The 15,792-nt window shown below is 39.1% G+C and overlaps 2 protein-coding genes across 2 annotated transcripts in view; one reads left to right on the top strand and one right to left on the bottom strand.

The window, feature by feature from the left end:
- Nucleotides 1–294: 294 nt before the first annotated feature.
- Nucleotides 295–12,656, top strand: LOC104621151 (GRIP1-associated protein 1-like; the record flags this gene model as incomplete). The annotated part of the gene is made up of 10 exons (XM_010287566.1): nucleotides 295–366; nucleotides 2,333–2,468; nucleotides 2,950–3,081; nucleotides 7,372–7,510; nucleotides 7,804–7,883; nucleotides 9,217–9,369; nucleotides 10,529–10,631; nucleotides 10,753–10,796; nucleotides 11,352–11,514; nucleotides 12,550–12,656. Coding segments are annotated over 10 exons (1,129 nt in total), but the record flags the coding sequence as incomplete, so codon positions are not given.
- A 1,835-nt stretch (nucleotides 12,657–14,491) lies between these two features.
- The window catches only part of JKAMP (JNK1/MAPK8-associated membrane protein), a 3,640-nt gene continuing 2,339 nt past the window's right edge, over nucleotides 14,492–15,792 (bottom strand). The window contains exons 4-5 of the mRNA XM_010287565.1: nucleotides 15,262–15,338; nucleotides 14,492–14,954 (exon numbers count right to left, since the gene is read on the bottom strand). Of these exons, the coding sequence (XP_010285867.1) occupies nucleotides 14,736–14,954; nucleotides 15,262–15,338 (296 nt within the window). The 3' untranslated portion in view covers nucleotides 14,492–14,735. The remainder of the gene's footprint in view (nucleotides 14,955–15,261; nucleotides 15,339–15,792) is intronic.

Here is a 15,792-nt window from a genome sequence, read left to right on the forward strand (position 1 = left end):
GGCTTGAAAAAAATACTCCTGGATTCACGTTGGTTCCTAACTCTTAACTTTAAACTGATGTTTTCAGCCTAAGAAACAAAGTTTAACACACAGTTATGGTTGAACAGTATAGTATGTATATGTTCTTGAGATGTGACCCACAGGTACCATATTGCCTCTCTCCAACTGGTGTAAGTGCTTAGCATGTTGGTTGGTAGTAAGGAAATTTTCAAAAACTGTACAAAATTTGACATAAACTAAGTCCTCTGCAAATCTTCAGCATTATTTTGGAAACTTTATCTTTTTTTCCCCCAGAAATAACAAGAAGAGCCACGCAGAAGAGCTGGCATCTCTAGAGCAAGACTTGAAGACAGAAAATAAGAAGAGGTAGGATAAAGTAGAAAATATGCATTGTATCTTTAAAACAAAGCAGCAGCTTAATGAATTACTGCACCTTGTTGCTGCTATTATATCAGAGATATAAACCCAAAGCATCACTATATAAATATTCAGCGATATAATGGCAAATAAAAGGGCATTTCGTCAAACATACCCACGGTTTCATTTGAATAGTATTGCTATACTGCCAAATGGTAAGAACCACTGAACTTACCATGTAAGTGGCATTTAATCATTATGACAGTAAATGTTCTACTTTAATTTATAAGCTATTTGGGATTTTTCCAGGATATGGACACTTATATAATCTGTAAAACTATTTGTTTCTTTAATATTATTTTAATTAATTTAAATTAATGCTCATTAGTAGCTGGTCATGCACCTTTGAGGTCAATGTGAACTTTGCCATTGAATTCAATGTGAAAAAAAAAGGTCTCAGTTCCCTGCAGTATCAAGCACCCATAGCTCCAGCTAGGGAGTATGGGAGCTTTGTGTGCTGAGCACCTTTTTAAATCAGGTCATCAGACTGGTGGGATCTGGGGTTCCAGCTGTTATACAGATAAACCGTTTGCCAGAGTCAGTAAAAATGGTATATCCTTGTATTTTCAGGTTAATCTTTCTTCCTTGATCTTATGTATTTTTCATTACTTTAGCAGTGTCTTCTGCTGAAACTATTTTTGGAAAACCATTAGAGACAATTGTGAGGAGCATGTTACACAAAGGTCACAAAAAGACTAAGGGTTATTTTATGTATATTCAGAGTATCTGCCATGAAGTAGTTTGCATCATTCTTCATATATGCACACATGTCTACCCACAGTGGTGTGAGATACCTATAGAAAATGCCTTGAGTTGGATAAATCTAAGTGAATGATTGTAGCTGGAGTTAAAGTGAGAGTGATATAAAGATTTCCTGCTAGTTTTGAATTTCTAAGCAACTGATAGATTTTAATTGAAGCTTCTGGAGGTCTGCTCGTTTGTCTAAGATCAGTTTTGTGTATCTGGTTCTTGAGGTGTTATCACTCCACACCAATATGGAGATACCTTCTCTTCAGAGTATTGGGACCTATGTACTTGATAGGGGTTTTTTTCTTCCATTAATGCCTCCTTGAATGTGATCCTGATGGGATTTATACCTATTATTGGCAAGAAAAAACGTGGATTCAAGAAAGTGCTTAGCCCCCTGGAGCTGATAGGATACTCTCCAAAATAAACCCATTATCTGTTCAGCTACTTCAGACTAACTCTGCAGCTCTGACTTCTCATTTGATTGTTCTGCCACATAAGATGCAAAGAGATCTGGAGATTTCTTAGTCATCTAGTTCAGTCTGGTTCTCCCCTCAGTATTACATCATAACTTTGTCCTCAGAAAATAATCATACTCAATCCAAAAACCTGTTGTTGCTTTCCCCCCTTACTGTCATTAAGGTGTCACTCTAGAACCTTATTCTTTTGATGGCTAACAGTGGTTTTTTTTATGACTTCCAGTCTGCATTTTCACATAGACAACTAGTGTCTTTTTGGTTTTGTATCAGTGTTGTTTTTTATCCTTTTCACAGTTTACAAACCCTAGGGTTTTATGAACATGAAATCTTGTCCCTTCCAATTTGCTAAGCTAAATTAACCAAATTATTTGGTCCAGACTTATACTAACTAATTTTAGGCACATAACGGAGGCACTTAAGTGAGACTAGTCACCTTAAGACTCCTCCTTCAAGTTCAGTACAGAGAGGCTCTTTAAAAGGTTTTTGTCTTTTCATGCATCTTTCCTAGATTTTGTCAGGATCCTAGACTTCTATCCAAATAATTTTGATTGTAGTCCTGAAGTTATAGGGTATATGGTTGAGTCTTACAATCACTTAAATTAGGCTTGCAGTGCTTCATATAATGTTGTCACCCTTTTCTGTTTTTTCTCCCAATTTCAATTTATTTCTGCTTATGTGTCTGTCACCAGAGTAATGCTTCAGTGGAAGCTATTGTACTTAGCAAAGCAGAGAAAACTCTTTTTCTCAGAGGAGGAGAATATAAACAGAAAAGTTAATGAAAGAATAGATGCTGGCAAAAAAAGGCATGCTGAACTACTTCTGGAGGTATGTTAAACAGCAGGTATTATAACCCATTACATCCAGTGTTATGATGCGCTCATGCTGTACATACTCAGTGTAAACTAACACCTAAGTAAGTAAACTCCAAGGGCCAATTCTTTGTAAGCTGTTAAACATGATATCAGGTCTAAAGATCTTCAGTGTCTAAAAAGTTAAATACCTCCATTCTTGCAGATATTCAAAAGCCATTTGAACATGGTCCTGGGCAACTTGCTCTAGGTGGCCCTGCTTGGGCATGGAGGTTAGACAAGATGACCTCCAGACATCCCTTCCAACCTCAACCATTCTGTGATCTGACCTTAACTCCTACTAAAAACAATTTAAAAACAATTATTTATCTTAGCAGGTGTTTGTGTTTTAAATGCAGATTGCTCTGATTTTGCTCTAATTGCTTATTTCCGAGTGGTCCAAGTAGACATTATGTATTTCGGAAATCACTGACCTTTATTTTGCTTTCCATCATGAGATTGAAGACCTTGAGAAAGAGCTTTTTCAGTCTGAAAACCAAATCAAAGCCCTGAATGAAGAGGCAAGTAAGAGGGAAAATGATTACAGGAATTATAATGAGGATTTTACAAACAAAATGAAATGTCTGGAGGTAAGTTTTTTGTTGCTCTTTTTATTAACCTTGGGAAGTTTTCTGATGGATGAATTAGCAGTGTTTGTTGCACTTCATTGCAGCTATGCTCATTGGAGCTATGCTTAAATGTGACTCATCTATCAGTAATTGTTTCAAGAAAGTTCTCTACTTTTTGGGTTGGTTTTGGGGTTTTTCTTATGCTTAAAAGCACTTAAGACCCTCAGATATATATATATGTATATGCGCATATATATATTCATGTACATACGGGCATCTCTGTCAAAAGAATGCAGTGAAGGTGTTTCTCAGAAGGGATGCCTCCCATTTTAAAATAAAAATATGTGCAGGACCAGATTCAGTCCTGAGATGCATCCAGTTTAGCTTTGTAGTGAGCCTCCCAATGTGTAACCTGATTGATAGATTAGCTCTATCCCAGATGAAACCAGGACACCTGTTAATGTAGAATTTGTTTCATCATTTTTGGGTAAAAAGGGCAACATTTGTGGAAATATGGCAGCTTGATTTTTAGATATGGGTCAAATTCTCCTCTGAATTATTGTTGTAAATCTATAGGAGTGACTGATGGTGTACAAGACATAACCCAAGGCTACTTAGTGTCAGTGTTCTTCAAAACACCGATGAGCTTTCTTTCCCAAAGAAAACAGGACATAAAAATACTGAATATCAACTATGCAGAGCTTTCAAAGATTTTGAGGGCTTCTCTGATCTTTGGTATATAGCATATGCTCTATTCCCAGGGAAATTGTCTGACACTTGGTCAACAGTCTGATTTGAGACAGGATAAATCAGGTGCCAGGAGTGTAGGAAATACCTTCTTTGTATGTCTGAAAGGTAGATTTACAGAAGGCCTTAAGGATCTGTCTCATTTTGCTGGTGGAGAGGTTATACTCCCATATCATGCAAAACAGTTATGGTCATGTAACTGCTCAAGCTTTCCTAAAAATCAGGGCTGAGACTATCACTCCTAAGTAAACAATTGTGCTGGATTAATTCTTATGCTCTTTCTGGCAGGTAAGCTATGCAGAATATACAAAAGAGATGCTAAATATACCTTGACACACTCTGTCTTTTCTTTAGTGTGTTCCGTTCCAAAAGAGTTTTTCCCTCATCTAATATAGTGCCGATGCAACTGTTATTAGAGGGTTGTCCTTTCCTTTGGTACCCTGGACAGAAAAAGTTGAAAAAAGTTGAAAAAGTAATTGTAGCTGTTTATTTTCATTCAGTGTCATACTCTAACATTTTCTCCTTTTTGAACTGTTTTTCTGCTTTGTTTTCATTTCCTACCATTTTGATGAAACAATTTAAGTTTCTTTTTTTCTTTCCCATTTCACTTTTGGAGCTTTCAGCATTTTCTTGCACTATTTCCACCTGCAAAATGATTCTGCCTGAATGCTGTTTCATGGAGGTGGTCTAGGTAAGGGGAATAAATTCCTTTTTAAGAGTCATGTCAGATCAGGTTGATTCTGCTCTGTCTGGAGCATGACGGTGATGCATGATACCAAAGTAGTCCATAGAAATGAGACTCAGATCACCTTTCTTTCTCCACTTTCTTCACATACTTGTTTCTGTCAAAAGAGCCATCTTGTCTGTTCTCCATGTTTTCAAATTTTTTCATTATTTTACCCATCCCTCTGCTACAGTCCTTAAAAATACAGCTCCTCTGCATATCCAAACATCTATACTTTGAGGTTTTCTGCTATTTCTCATCTTTGATCACAAGAGTGGATATGACTTCCCCGACTTCAGAGTCTGAGGGAACAAAAACATGTAGTGCAGCATTTGACATTAATGTCCTGTAAAGAAGTGAGTTTAGAGTCCTAAACTTTTCACATCCTGGGCCCAGTTTCATTTCTTTATATGGCTTTATTTCTTGCGTATCATCTTGTCTCTCTCTTAACATTGTTCTTCAAGTCTCCCAATCTATAGAGGTTGTTCCTGTTGTCCCTTTCTGTGTTTTTACCTATTGCAGCAAAAGAGAAGACATGTATTTTTCCACTGAAAAGTCATTTAACTTTGACTTGTGTTCCTTTTTCTCTAACCAAGATGAGATCCACTATGCTGAGATGCACATATATTGAATTGGACTTTTTTTTGTCTCTAAAACCAAAGGTCAGATTTTATTAAAGCTAAGGAGTGAGATAGAGAAAGATTAAAATGTACAGATTTGTAATGGTATTTAGGTGGTGATCTGCTTAGTCATTGAGAGCGAATAGTTCTTCTTCCCCATGTTGACATAACAGAGTGCAAAGATTCCCAGGCTGGTAAGTCTGTGCAGCCCTGTATATAGGGGTACAGCTCAGATCCAGGAGCATTGTAGTTAGTTACATTTGTATTAAACAAATATTAGTATGACTAAAAAAATATGCATATAGCTGGGCATGGAACAATAACATGAGACAGGTCAAGCCACAGAATGACATGCTGATAGTAAAGGACATGTGGAATAACGTGAAAGCCTTCTATATTTGTGGTAAGGCAAAGAAATATTGAACTTTGTTTTGCTTCACTGGTGGGTCAGCAGAATGAAATGTCTAATATACTAATGGTAGCATCAGAAAAGTAACATCTCAGGGAAGGAACCACTTAGCAAGCGTACCTAGAGAACTCAGATGCCTTCAGATCATCTGAGCCTAATGAAATTCACCTTCAGGTAACTAAGTTGCTGAAGCCATTTCAGAGCTATTCATGATTATATTTAAGTGCACATCAAGAACAAGCGAGTGAAGCTCAAATCAGCTTCAGTTCCCAAAATAGCCATACTGGGTAAGACACAAAGTTGGTCCTACCAGGATCCTGTCTTCTGCAGTGATCAATAGTCCTGCTTGGAAAAGTAATTTAAGACTAGTCAAATATAGAAGGACCCTTTTTCTCTATAATTTATCAGAAAAAAATGAAGTGTCAGGAACTTCTTTGGATGGAGCTGGTATCTGCATTTAATAGCTTTTGATGGAATTTTATGCTATGCTGGATCTTCAGTGAAATATTCTCCTATCATTGATTGATTCTTTTGGCTCATGTATACATTTATCCTCCATAACAACCTATAATTTATTTAATAAGGACAAGAATTTTCTTTTGTTTTAAACCTGCTGTCTCAAAAGTTTATTGGCATCTTGCAGTTCTTGTGTTATGAGACACAGTGAATAACTGTTGTCTTCTCATCTTCTCCAGCAAAAATGTGTGATTTTTACACACCTTTATTGTGTATCTCTTCAGTTGTCTCTTTTCCAGGCTGAAGAATCCCAGGTACAAAAACAGATGGAAAATCATCCTAGATAACAGTTACCCATGCTTTACAGAATAACGGTCCCCGTTAGTTTGCGGGAGGTTTGCTCTCAGACTGGAATTAATCTGTAATTTCCTTCATTACTCAGTGATAGGATAAAGTGAATGCTTGTCGTATCTGCAGATGACAAACACGCTAAGAGTAGGAGCATGCTCTGCAGGGAAGAACTAGAATTCAGAATTATTTTAGCAAGTTGGAGAAGTAATTTTGGGGAAAAAGGTCATAATAAAAAAAATAATGTGTTTTTGCATTTAAGTAGAAACAGTTGACTGTACAAATCCATCATGGGGGAGGTGTTTAGGCAGTGATAAATTGGACTAAAGCTGACAAGTTGAACATAAGTCAACAAAAATTTGTAGTAATGAAAAAGGCAACTGTCAAACCAGCCTGTATAAAGAGGCAGATAGCCTGGCAAGGCTCATGATGTAAATTTTCCACTCTACCTGGTTTTGGTAGGATACAGCTAGAGTACAGTGTCTGGTATTGATCACATCATTTAAGGATGATGTAGATTATTTTGAGGTCCAAGAGGAGCTAAGTAAAGATGATCAGAAAAAAATGATGTGCAGCTTTTCCATTTAAAATGGGTAAATCTAACAGAAGACATGGTAGTAACTACCAAATAAAAATAGATAACAAGGTGATAAGCTTTCCCCCTTGTCTGCTTGTTGAGACAAGTAACAGGGAACAGAGTAGACTTAACTTAAGAAAAAGTTAGGCCCTAAGAAAGCATTGACAGCACAAATAGTAAAACCCTGAAATCAGTTGTCTGAGACATGGTATCTCTACCACTAGGGTTTTTAAGGACAAATCAAACATCTGTCATGGGTACTTAGGTCTAATTGATTCTGCTGTACAGCAGAGAGATGGACTAAGATGACCTTTTGGGATCACTTCCAGTATTCCTTTCTGGTTTGGTCCCCTCCCCCAGATATGTTGAATTATTTATGCATTAAATGCTGCTTAGATAGATTATTGATTAATATTTAGTTTCATTAAAGAATGACATCAAAACTGCAACTGAAAATCTACTTAAAAAAGAACAAGAATTAAACATAAGCAGGCTAACCTTGGAAGAAACCCAGAGAGAAACAGAACAGAAGTATGCAAAATACGAAGAACTGAGGAAATCATTTTTAGGTAAGTATTAAGTAGCTCTGCTACATAGTGGGACTTTCTCTTGCTGTTTCCAAAAACAGTGTGCCATAGCCCTTTGTCTGCCTATGGCTCAGGTGAGCTATGAAACAAGTCTAAATAGAGCTCTTTGGAGCTGGAATCTATAGACATGGCCATAACACAAATAAAAAGCATTTTTAAAAATTGCCAGACCAGTTAAACAGATCACTTTCTGATAGAACCTAGCTTTATTTATAGCAGCTTAATTCCAATGTTCAGTCATTACACTGTCTAAAAACCCTTTCTCTGCTTTGTAGCAAAGAAAGATGAAGAGGTACGAGTCAAAAGAGCCATTCAGGAGTCAATCAAAACTACTGGGAAGCTCAAGGAGGACATGGTAACAGCTTAAAACTTAGCTGTACTACTGCTACAAAGTTTCCAGCACCAGCTTATATCCTCCCAGTAAAGAACAAGCACCCATGGAGATGGGGACCAAGGAAGACAGGCTGGGGCTGAGGTCATACCTCCTCTCTGTGGCTGTGTTGCCATCTGGGCAATGCCTCAGACCTCAGCTCAGCCTGTAACCCAATATTTATATCAAGCTGCCCTTGTGCTTGATTTTTGCATTCCTTAGGCACATGAGCAGGCCAAAAAGAAGCTGGTGAACTATGGCCATTTGTGAACCTGTTTCTATTCAGATGCTTTCTACTGCTAGGGCAGGTATTTCTGCCACTTCAGCAACTCATATTTGAAAAATCTTTCTGTATCCTTGCTTTTTTACCTGTATTTCTCATTTCTGACTTCAGGCATTCAATCAGCACCAGCATGAGGAGAGAGAAGCTTGTATAGCTGTGGGGGTAGTTGCAGTGGCTCAAAATGCCTGAGACATGGTACCCCTACTGCTCCCAGACCATGTCCCTGCGGAGCTCGCAGTGACTCTGACAGCCACCCTCACACCTGCTACAGCTGATGGGCCTGGGTGCGGTAGCCACTGTGCATGTCAGACCTGCTGTGCCCGCACTGGCCACTTTTATGGTGCTTACACAACCGGTCCCAGTATGTACTGGAGCCATTTTCTTAGGGCTGCTGGGTATCAGGCAGCCTGGCCAGAGCTTGCTTCAGCTGTACATCGCAGGCAAACAATCAGATTGCTTTTGCCTTCTGTTTCTCTGACAGAACAAAACTTCTAGGTGGAAGAGAAACACAGTCATGCCTTCTGCTGAAGAATTACAGTGTCTTTAGTTACTGGAAGCATAAGACAAGCTGAATAAACTACATGAAAGGCTCTTATGAGGCTGGCCAGATAGCAGGATTTGTGCCCCAGTGGTCTGGTAATGGGCAAATCTCTCTGAGCTCCACAGAAGCCCCATCAACACAGAAATTGTCTCTGTTCAGAAAAGGGAGACCAGTTACTATATCAGAATAGGAATAGCACAACAAAGCAGTTGTGCACACCTGAGCCTCGAGTGACAGAAAAGTGATGCTCCTGTCGTTGGGTGACCCAGCAGGAAGGTGACTTCATGTCACAGCTGGCTCCTTGTGGACCATATGCAATTACTTCCCCGCTCTGTATCTCTCTCTCCTTGTTGGTAAGAGGGCATAGGCCTGTCTCAGATGGTACTTTGACTTTTTGAAATGAAAGGTGCCACATAACAAAACCTTTTTACTTTATTTAATTACAAAAATCCTATATAAAGATCAGTTAGCAGCTAAGAGTTTATTATTAACAGCTGGAGCTGAGGAACAAATTGCAGATCAAGCGTGATGCTGCAGTTGTCCAACTGAAAAACCATACAGAGACTATGAAGCTGCTAGAGCGAGACATCTATGAGATCAACAGGAAACTTGACATTGTGAACACTGAGAACTGCAGACTCAAACTAGTGAGTGTTGAAGCTTGACAGTGTTCCTTCTCAGTATGAAGTTAATTTTTCATTTCACAGAGAACTAGCTGTGGAAGATGATGAAACATAAACAGCACAGGTCAAACCTGGCCTTTTAAATGAATGTGTGGGGCTGTGTTTGATTTAGAAAGAAACAGAGGAATATCCAAGGGCAAGGCATTTCCCTGAGGCATAATCAATATCGTATGTCTGCTGCATTCAGTCAGGGATTATAGGAAAAGACCTTCCTGCCACATGAAGGGGGCTGCGATGAACATGAGACGTAGACTAGGCCTGTGCAATTTGGAATATATGCTTTTAAAATATGCTGTACACCTTTCAGGCCCCAGGCTATCAGCATAGTAGAACCTCCTTTGCTGTAAAACACATGAAGGATCCTAAAAGTGGTTTTGTTGGCCAGCTGTTACCAGGCTGCCATCTGGACCTGAACCCACATTTGTACAGCCATGTGGACTACATTTCTGAGACAATCTGAACCCTGTGCACTGTTTGCTGCCTGCAAGCACTGAGCTCTACTGCTGCAAGGGCGGGTGCCTGAATCTCTGTGGTAGTGCTGCAGATGCTAAGTACCAGCTACTCTGCAGCTCTGATTATACCCTTGTGGAAACAAAGGCCTCCCTCAGAAAGAAAACTCTTGGTTACACTACACAAACAGCCCTCTCCTCATGTTCAGTTCACTAACAGAAGATGAGAAGCTCTGATTTTTCTGATGCCCATATTGCACCGGGGAATGCTGCTTGTTGTGCCTGATCTGGGCCACCTAACCCATCTCAGCCAAACCTGGGACAGTACAAGCTGGGTACTGGTCGACCTGATCCAACGTGAGTAAGTCCATCCTATTTTGGGGGAGTGAGTGAGGAGTGTGCTGCTCCGGCTGTTCTCAGCATCCTCATCCATTTTATTTGGTAGCATAGATGTAGCTGGCTTGTGGTGATTTTGGCAACTGTTAAAATTTGTTCAACAAGGTGAAATGGATGTTGCTGTTGAAAGAAAGCGTGTCCACAGGAATACGTTGACCTTTGTATTTCTGTAAGCTAAAACTCAGTTTGTTCTTCCTGATCTCTTTAGAAACAGTGAAACTGGAAATTATTTAGAAGCATTTAGAAGAATTATTCAGTTGTAATTATTTTTTTCACAGTGCAATGCGCAGCTAAAAGAAGATATTTTTGCAATGAATTCTGAAGCAGAAAATCACAAGTCAGCAACAGTCAAAATCCTGAATGACCTAGCAGTGCTTCATGGTAACATGTTGACAATGACTTCAAAACAAAAAAGTGACAGTTTTAAAAGAGTGTATTTCAGTCCTTATGTCTTTTTTTGGCACAGCAGTCTAACACATTTTAACTGTTAACTTTGTTGTAGATCTTCTTCTGAAGGGCTGGTCAGAGGAGAGCTTTATTCAAAAGGTAAATTTCAGTTTTCTGTTGTATTGGTTTGCATAAATACATATCACTATGTAAAAAATAAAATTGCATTTTGCAAATAAGGCACTACAATCTTTGAATTCATACAGGGGCAAAGTATTAAACTTGTGTTTGTCTTAAAGTCCTGGCTACAAAAATAATTTTTCCAAATATTGTTCCTTTTGCTGGTCTTATATTCAAGCCTTTCTTAAACCTGTACCTAATAACATTCTTGCCATTCTACATTCATCTCATCAGCCTTGTAATATTTTTCCAGTTGGGGATGTCCTTCATTTTGAACAGGAATTAAACCAAACTATCATGCAAGAAAGTTTTTCACCAGTTATTCTGTTAGAAGGGCAAACTTTGTTTTTTTTTTTTATGCAAGGATTGGGTAGTTAATGAAAAACGTCCTGCAGAGCTAAAGGTCTGGTGGCCCGTGAAGCTGCAGGAAAACAAGATAAACAAAACAAGTTTCTTAACATTTTGTGAGGTTTTTTGGGTTTTGTTTTTTTTTGTCTTTTAAGAAAAAATAAATTCTACTCTGTGTCATTACAGGAATTTCTGGAGAATGAGCAGGAAATACTGAACGTAGTGACAGCTCTAACAACAAAAATTCAACAACGAGAGGAAAAGATTGGTGATATTAATAGCCAGCTACAAAATAAGCTGGAAGGACTGGATTCTCTGGTTGCCAAAAAATCTAGAATGGATGATCGCTGTAAGATACACTAACCTTTTTCTTTTCCCCAAATCCCAGAATACGTTAATTCTTAGCAGTTTGTGATACAATACGGCTGTACTAGTTGTGTTTTATCTGATCACCCTGCTGCAGATTGAGACCTAGTGGTACATTCATTAGAAGATCTAGGTACACTTTATAACATGGCTTGGATTTTATAATATTTAACTTCCACTTTCTAAAGTGTTGTGATAATAACAGTGAGGGGGCTGTAAAATAGTCTGAGCACCACTGATCTTTCCAGAACTTGGTTTGCTTTTCCCCAAAGGATAAATAAAGCTAACAGACCCCAGCTCCTGCAGCTTGTGGTTGGGTGGCTATCACTGTAGGACTATATGGTTAATTAATGCTTATGTTCTCTAGAATTTTACATGTGGGCAATATGTACTGCTGTTTCCACTTAGATGAACAATGTTCTATACTCTTGTCTTGGGGAGGCGTCATATTGCACAGGGGCCCTAAGCACATACAAATTACTTGCTTCAGAGCCTCCTTTTAACTCAAGTCCTATAGATATCTACTTTACTTGTTGATTCACAGAGGTCTCATTTGTAATGAGTCACAGGTTTGGTCACTGTATGACCATTGTCTTGTTATAGAATGTGTTTTTTATACACATCGAAGCTGAAAGGCTATGGCATACAGGCTCCTTTGAAATCATTGGGTCTAGGTAATGTGACAGGAAACTAGGGAGACGAACGATGAATTTACAGAGGAAGGGGCTGCCCCTGGAAGGAAGTCAGGTAGAGAGGGGAAGGATGGTGAACATACAGCCAAAGAGAATCCTGCTTCATCTGAAAGCCAGAGCCAGTATTACTTTCTGTGTGAAATGTGCAGGGTAGGTTTCTTCACAAGAAGCTGGCACAAAATCGTTGCTTGGTCATTCCAAACTGCATGTATTTATCTAGCTGTGTCTACCTTACTCTTTGGCTGCTGTTACTCTTTTTTTTTTAATGCTAGTGAGAGAAGGTTAAAGAGCTAAAAGAGTTTACTAATTTGTATTTTGCATTCCAGGTTTTGCTGAAGGAGAAAGCACTGGAGCCCAGCAGGACGGTCAGTATTTGGGGATGCCGTGCAAGGTTCATGGGGTTGCACTGCCTTCCTGTGAGTTCTGCTTCTAATACAGTCCCGCATTCTGCAGCCTTCAAAATTAACACATGATTCTGCAGACCTAGCAAAAGAGCTAACGTTACCTGGGAGTTGTTACTTTTTTTTTAAAAACAAGATATAGCCCAACATTTAAACCCGATACTTACAGTCCCTCCACAGAAATGCACATAAAAGTGTGCAGTCCTTAGTACTTTTCCTGCACGGTGCTGCGCTACTGCCTACTCTGCCTGTACTAATGGGACAGCTGTGCAAATGTAGGCACATGACTGTTTAGAACACTTTAAAGACAAATATGCCTATGACTCTGTCGGTTATGGAAATGGTATTTTAACATGAGTTTTAAAACCATACTTTTAGAACTGTCCTCTAGATTAGTATTTCTGCAACTTATATATTGCATGTTATGTTATAGACAGAATTTGATTTTCTTAAGGAGATCAATTATTTCCTTAATCTGTAAATAAAACCTTACTTCTGCATGCAAGACCTAGTTTGTTTCCATGCTATTTTTAGAAGTGGTGAACCTGTCAATTAGGGTTTTTTTCTGTGAAATGCCATCAGGAAAGGCATATGGGATGTAATGAAATCAAACCTTCCGTTGAGAAAGAGGAGAGCGACATCTCCAGGCAGCCCTACTCACATGACACCCCTCATCTGCTGACAGGATCTCCTTAGCAGGGTTGATAGATGATAGAATAAAAAAAGGCATTACCATCACACTTAAGTATGGAAATACAGTTATTTGCACTGTTACAGCCAACGATCCATAAAGCAGGCAGAGTTTAAGTTGAGAAGATCTTTCTCTTATTCTTCCCTCTGTGTTTAGACCCTCAGCACTGCTCTGCAACTTCTTCCAGGCCCTCTATAGCACTAAGTCACTGGTGCCTAATACCCAAAGGATATATCCTGCATATCTTCCTCGACAATTTAGAGAGAAGACTAGAGTCTGTCAGTGGGTATTTGGCTTTGGCAAGGCCAAAACCTCAATTCTGAACAGCCTCGGAAGTTTTAACAATTCTTATCAAGGTCTTCACATAAAGATTTTGATGAACATAAAGCAGAGGTAATGGTATCTCTTTAAGGAGATAAAGACGCTCCAGTTCTTTTTATTAAATCTGTGCTGCCTTTGTACCTCAGTCATGCCAGCAGTTTCTATTATTGCAGCAGTGCTACTGCAAAAGAAGAGAAGCCGCTCCTTTCTCAGATGCCAAAGCTCCTGTCTGACCACTGCTGTTGCTGCAGTAGGTAGGAGTACAGCTGCGGCCATGCTGCAGAGAGGTGGGCTGTTGGCACCACTGACAATCCGATAAGATGGACACAAAGCTCCCTCACAGGACAGAGCTTCAGCAACTGTGCTGGAAGGTGCAGAGAAGGTGGACGCTTCACAGGCTTACCCGCAGCAAGTGGTTTGCTGACAAAAAGTGTAGGCTATCAGGAAAAGAAAACCTTTAATTTGATCTTAGATGGAAATTTATAGTCAAGGTATAAGAAAATGAACTTAGGAGAAGGTTACTACTGTTTAATCAGCTCCAGGAAGAGGTCTCCATACATGTAGTACACAGAGCATAAACTATATATACTTTATAGAGAACTTTACAATGCATTTCCTCACCTTCTTCCTAGCAGAAAATGAAAGCCTCATGAGGAATAAATGAGATGATGTTCAACGTATTTTATTTTTTGATGGAAGGAAAATGAAAGTCTGTTTCCATGGGAGTATGTAATGAGAAAACCAAGCTCAATGTTATATGCAAGGTCTATTTGTTTTATTGAAAAACAGGCTCTATTGTTTTATTCAAACACCTAAAATATTGTGTTAGGAAATAAACATATACCAGCAAACTGCTGTACTAGGATGCGTCACAAGCTTTTTGTACAGATTCACAGTGATAAATAGATACAAAGACATTCCCTTCTATCTATATCAGATACTTACAAAGAATACAAAGTACAGCTTTTTAATAGAGGTGTTTCACCTAGAAGTCCTGTAGATAAATAACTTCTTTTAAAACAGAAGTTTCCAAAGCATTACAAGCACTAAAATTGCTTAATCCAGATCATTAGGACAGCATTGTTGGCACAGGCTCCTTTTAATGTCCATTTCCACCTTCTGAGAGTATGCGTGATGGCTCAGTGTACTTCGCTGTCAGTAGGTAGAAGAGGGCAGGTGCAGGTACCAAGGCAAGTAAGGGCAGGTCCTGCTCAAGCTTATCCAGTTTGGAAATGGAGATGATTCCATAGGCGTGAAGTAACCAGTGGCTGAAGAGGACAACAAGCCTTTTCTTCCTGACAAGAAGATCCTTGAAAGACTTGCAAAACAAACAAGGGATACTGTTAGCATTCAGCCTGTTCCCTGGTACCTGATGTTTAAGAGATGTTATAGGTTGTGCACAGAGACTGTACGAAGCCTCCAGGGTTTGAGCCCTTCCAGCATATAACACCATTTCTCAGTGCACCACAAGAGGGAAGCCTCACAGGAGCTTCCCCCAGCTAAGAGAAGTCATAAAGGAACAGGCTTAACTGCAGAATACACTACTGAGAAAAGGCAAGAGGCACAGTGATCTCTTCACATACAAGTATTTCATGAGTTTTAAGGTAGGAAACATGTTTACCTACCTCCACTTCAGAAGCAGACATGTACACAGCCAGTGTAACCAAAGACAACACCATTATGATGTATGGGAAAGCGTAATCTAAAGGCAAAGATTGAACACATGAGCAGGAAGAAGAATACATTAGATACATTTCAGCAGAGAGTTTTTCCATGTATTACTGAGGGCATGAAGTAAACTAAGCTATTATAGCCCGCCTCTTATCATCACATCAAACACACACAGCAGTAAGGGTCAGTCAAGTATGACTATTCAACACTTCCGTCTTAGGTTTTCAAATTTAGCTTTTGTCAAATGCAATTGATATGAGTATTTATAGGTGGAGTTACTGAACACTTAAATCACCAATCGAAAAAGAAAGATAATGAGAAAAGTAGTCAGGCTGAGCAGGGACTTTGTGGCACCTGTCCCCTTCGTGTGACAAGTACACTAGAAGTGAAGCCAAAAAATAGCTGATCTCCCCAAACTTGTACTTCAATCCATCTCTGAAATCAGACAAACTCTACCTTAGCAGAAAGTGGAATTAACTCCTGCT

Source organism: Phaethon lepturus, unplaced genomic scaffold (assembly GCF_000687285.1).
Source record: "Phaethon lepturus isolate BGI_N335 unplaced genomic scaffold, ASM68728v1 scaffold53775, whole genome shotgun sequence".
Taxonomy (NCBI): Eukaryota; Metazoa; Chordata; class Aves; order Phaethontiformes; family Phaethontidae; genus Phaethon; species Phaethon lepturus.